This window comes from Oryza sativa, chromosome 6 (genome assembly GCF_034140825.1).
Source record: "Oryza sativa Japonica Group chromosome 6, ASM3414082v1".
NCBI lineage: Eukaryota > Viridiplantae > Streptophyta > Magnoliopsida > Poales > Poaceae > Oryza > Oryza sativa.
This window is the reverse complement of record NC_089040.1, coordinates 14,936,652-14,941,562: the sequence shown is the minus strand read 5'-3', so window position 1 is coordinate 14,941,562 and position 4,911 is coordinate 14,936,652. Positions and strand designations below refer to the sequence as shown.

Genomic DNA, 4,911 nt, shown 5'->3' with positions numbered 1-4,911 from the left:
GTTCGAGTATGGCTCTAGTAGCTTTTCTCTTATCTTTTGTAAGCTTTGTACTTTTATTAGAATACTCTTCTATATACATTTATGGTATTGAAATACTTTCCGAGTATATGAGTACCTACTTTACATTATGTTCTTGTTATACTGAATATACGACTAGCTTATCTGGGAGATGCTTTGGTGCGGTTATAGTGTTTGCTTATGCAATTACTCTATGTCATGACGATGATATTAGAGTAGTATCTGGTAGTCTAGCCGTGGTGTCTAGATTACGGGATATCATTATTTGGGGTTATATATATATTGCGGATGTGAGGTGGGCCGCTGATAGTGACAGCTCAGTACGGGTATTCCTCCGCGCCTATATATAATCCTAAGTTAATTTCCTGGGGAGGGTACTCCTCCGTATTTAGCCCCGGTTGTATGGTCACGACGGGCTGTCGTAAGGAACTCGGCAGTCATGGGTGGCTTCTCGAAGTACCAGGAGGGCATCGGATAGAGGTTATTAGCTAGTATATCAGTTAACTAGAATGTATGTATACTATGTATATTAGAAGTATAGGAATAGATTTCTTTTCTCTTTTCTTTCCACTTAGCTTAGATAATATATTATGAGGATGAGTAGTTAAATGCTTGTGTGTCATTCTACCCTTGGATTAATTTAACCCCTGCTTAGAATATGATTATCACAAGTAATATATAAATTATTAGTTCAGTTTTCTCTACATGATCTTCCCACGGGATAAAATAAATACGATACCCGTGGAATACTCTTGGGTGAAATGCTACAATGGTATATCCGTGCGCTTGCGGATGAACTCTGTAACCATAATATACCAGAAGTATTTCTGTGCCATTGCTGGGAATTATATTTCTAGTAATGTCGTTAAGAAATACCAACAAGCATTTCTGGTGCCGTTGCCGGGGAAGATTCATAATAGAGACTACTTGAACTAATACTTTATATTTACCTCTGTATAATCTTTCCCTTTGCAGGCTAACCTTGGTTGTTTTCACTTTTTGTTGTGAAAACAGGGTAGTGCATGACTAGTTTCAACTTGCTGGAAAACTTCAAAGAAAATCCAGAAGCTTTCTTCCGGAGTGTCAGGCCGCGGGTCGTTGCTCCGCAGAAAACTCTACCGAGAAAGAAACCAGTCGTACCAGCGCCACCAACCTTCAAGGCAATGGTCAACAAGACTCTTCGCGAGTTCGCTGCTCCCTCTGCTGACAATGTGGCCGTCGAGCCGCAAGTCAGCATAGGCGATGTGGCTTTTGAATTGAAGTCCAACCTCATCACGATGGCGCAGGCTAGCTCATTATGTGGCAAGCCTATTGAGGATGCCAATGCTCATCTGCAACAATTCCTGGAGATATGTAGCACGTACGCTATCAAGGGCGTCGGTCCTAACGCCATCAGACTGCGACTGTTTCCGTTCTCCCTCCTTGGGAGAGCGAAGCAGTTGTTCTATGCGAACCGTGCTACTATCAACACCTGGGATAAATGCTCTACGGCATTCCTCTCGAAGTTCTTCCCGATGGGCAAAACCAACGCCCTTCGAGGACGAATTTCCAGTTTCCAGTAGACAAGGGACGACTCCATTCCGAAAGCATGGGAACGACTGCAGGAGTACGTGGCCGCCTGTCCTCATCATGGGATGGACGACTGGCTGATTCTGCATAATTTTTACAATGGACTCACCACAATGTCCCACGATCACCTGGACGCGGCAGCTGGAGGAGCCTTCTTCTCTAAAACGGTTCAAGGAACCGTTGAATTAATAGAGAAGGTGGTCTCCAATATGTGTTGGAGCGAGGAACGACTCCAAACCCGTCAGCGAGGCATGCACACCGTCAAGGAGACGGAGTTACTTGCTGCCAAGCTGGACCTCCTCATGAAACACTTCGACGACCACGATAAAAGGCCACAAGGCACCGTCAAGGGCTTGGACTCACACGTCACGTGTGAGGTCTGCGGCTGCACGGGTCATTCTGGGAATGACTGCCCGGAAACCCGTGAGGAGGCGATGTACATGGGCAACAACAACAACGAGTATCGTCCACAAGGAGGTCAGGGGTGGAACCAACCACGCCCATACTATCAAGGAAGTAATAATAACGGTAACTTCTCAAACCAACCCTCCTTGAAGGATCTTGTTTTTGCACAAGCTAAAACCACTGATGCGCTAAGCAAAAAGCTTGCTGCTAACGATAAGATCCTAGAAAACATAAATGTCAAATTAGATGGCTGTGCTTCCACATTTCAAAACCAGCTGAGCTTTAATAAGATGATAGAAACCCAGTTAGCTCAGTTGGCATCTTTAGTCCCTATAATGAATCTGGTAGGATTCCGGGGCAACCCGACTCCTCCATTGAAAATGTTAAGGCGATCACGACGAGGGGAGGTAAGTCCGCTCGTGATCCGCCGTATCCTAACCCTGCAGGAACTAATGGGATGTCAAAAGAAACGCCATCTAATGACTTGGCTGACAAGGAGATTCAGCCAGAGAAGACCGTGCCACAGGAGTACTGCGACACATGGCTGCTGCCATTTTCTCAACGGAGTAGGAAACCGTCAGTGGACGAGCAGTTCGCTCGTTTTGTTGAAGTAATCCAGAAGATTCATATTAACTTGCCGTTGTTGGACACAATGCAAGTGCCAACATACGCCCGTTATCTCAAGGACATACTCAACAACAAGAGACCACTCCCAACAACGGAGGTGGTCAAGCTAACGGAACACAGCAGCAACATCATACTCCCCAAGCTCCCGGAAAAGAAGAAAGATCCAGGGTGTCCTACGATCACCTGCTCGATCGGGGCACAACGATTCGACCAGGCCTTATGTGATCTTGGAGCCAGCGTCAGCGTCATGCCAAAAGACGTTTTTGACAAACTCAACTTCACGGCGTTGGCACCAACACCGGTGCGCCTCCAACTGGCTGACTCATCAGTCCGTTATCCGGCAGGGATAGTGGATGATGTGCCAGTCAAAATACGAGATTTCTTCAACCCGGTTGATTTTGTGGTGTTGGACATGGAGACAGGAAAGGAGACGCCGCTCATCCTGGGGCGCCCGTTCCTTAGCACCGCAGGAGCCAACATTGACGTGAGAACGGGGAGTATCCGTTTCCATATCAACGGGAAGGAGGAAAAGTTTGAGTTTCAACCGAGGACGGAACAATGCTCCATGGTGAGAATCAAGTACGGGCCGAACCCACAGAATATTCAAGTGGTCGAATTGGAGCCACCCAAGACGGACAGCCTGGTGAAATTTATGTAGAACTTCCTGTAAAAGGAAACAACAATGCCTAGGAACCGTTATTGGAGGACGCGAGTAAAATCACCCATACCGGCCAAGAAATTAGAGCACCTGGCTCAGAAGAAGCCGTCTTCCGCACCGAAATCAAAGAAGGTGTGGAAGGAAAAGCCAAAGACGCCCGCTCCATCACCTCTGGAGATGGGTGGAAAATCCATGAACTGAAATGCAAGGAGGTACAGTCTTGCACGTCAGACTTTAAATGACGCGACCTTCGCCAACAGGTAAATTGGTATGTATCCGCATATTTGCTTTCAACAATTTAAATTTTTGCATCATGACATATTTGAATTTCAACATTGCAGTTAGGATTTTTGAGGAAATTCTTCAATTGAATTTTTCGGAGCAAACCAAAATAAAATTTTCAACGAAAATTCACTGTGCCACGACCACACTAACCGTTGGATTCAGACGGCCGAAGGTGTGGCCGGTTGGGCCCACCAGGGGTTCGGCCGAACACCCTGGTCTGCCGAACCGGCCAGGCAATGGCTCCCTGCCACTTTTGGCATGGTAACGGCTAGTGGGCCCCACAGGTCGGTTTTGACCGTTGTGGGTGCACTACTTAAGCCAACCGGCCGGGAGAAGGGACTTTATCCCATTTCAACACATTTTTATTCCCTTTCCAAAGTTTGCTCTCAAGATCATTCAAGCTTTGATAGTTTCCCTCGAATTAAAAAATTTAGTTTCATATATACAAGTTGCTTTGGTGAAACTAACCGGCGGGTGAAACTATTGTCATTTCTAACCCACGCCGAGTTAGCCCGTTCTTGCTCCATTGTGCAGTATGAGGAGGCGACTGTCTCGTCTGTTCAAGGGGTCCGGCTCTCCATCAAGTCGTCATGACGAGTCTAGTACTCATTCATCAGCTGATGTCTCGAAGGAAGACGCCGACGCTCCGCGACAACTCCTAAACGACGCTGACCTCGACCTTGTCAGTGATCGGGAGAGACAAGCCTACTACATGCTGAGCGACCGGGAGTATGCTCACACGCGAGAATACTCACCGGAGCAGCTGAAAAAGATAGGAATGGATGTTGAATTTCGTTCTATTTGGAAAGCTATTGGTTGGCAGAGATTTGCTGTGGTAGATGAGCCTGGTTCTCGTTTGCTTACTTTGCAATTTCTGTGCACTTTGAATGAAATAGAAGATGGTTTTTTTTTTATTTTTCCGTAAGGAGTTCACACTCACATGGAAAGGCTTGAGTACACTTCTTGGTTTTCACGATTCCTGTAAAATCGATCTCCAGAAAGGAATTTCTGGGTTCAAGAAAAATAGGTTTTGGGAAGATATTTCTGGTGCTCCAATTTGCAAGAAACCTCGAACGAATGATATCCATATTTCTACACTTAGGCTCATGCACAAATGGATTGCTATGACTTTGTTTCCTAGAAGTGATCTAAGACCCATTGCGGGAGATGAATTAATTATCATGTTTGCTATGGTTAGAAAAATCAAAATTTCTCCTGTGAAATGTATGATAAGACAATGGTTAGAAAGTATAAAGTTCTTTACTCCAGTTGAGTGCACTTCGCCGGTTTCGGTTGATCATTTGGGTGATCCCATGTCATGTAGAATTGACTCGTTGAGTCGGTATCTC

At 45.8% G+C, this 4,911-nt stretch overlaps 1 protein-coding gene and 1 non-coding gene across 2 annotated transcripts; one reads left to right on the top strand and one right to left on the bottom strand.

Moving 5' to 3' along the window:
* Positions 1-1,547: 1,547 nt before the first annotated feature.
* LOC112939482 (small nucleolar RNA R71) lies at positions 1,548-1,654 on the bottom strand. The gene has a single exon (XR_003243195.1). It is a non-coding gene; the product is annotated as a small nucleolar RNA R71 (small nucleolar RNA).
* A 184-nt stretch (positions 1,655-1,838) lies between these two features.
* On the top strand, positions 1,839-3,277 carry LOC136356998 (uncharacterized). Its single transcript, XM_066311723.1, has 2 exons — positions 1,839-1,957; positions 2,341-3,277. Exons 1-2 carry the CDS (start codon positions 1,839-1,841, stop codon positions 3,275-3,277), a joined length of 1,056 nt encoding a protein of 351 aa, XP_066167820.1.
* Positions 3,278-4,911: the final 1,634 nt, after the last annotated feature.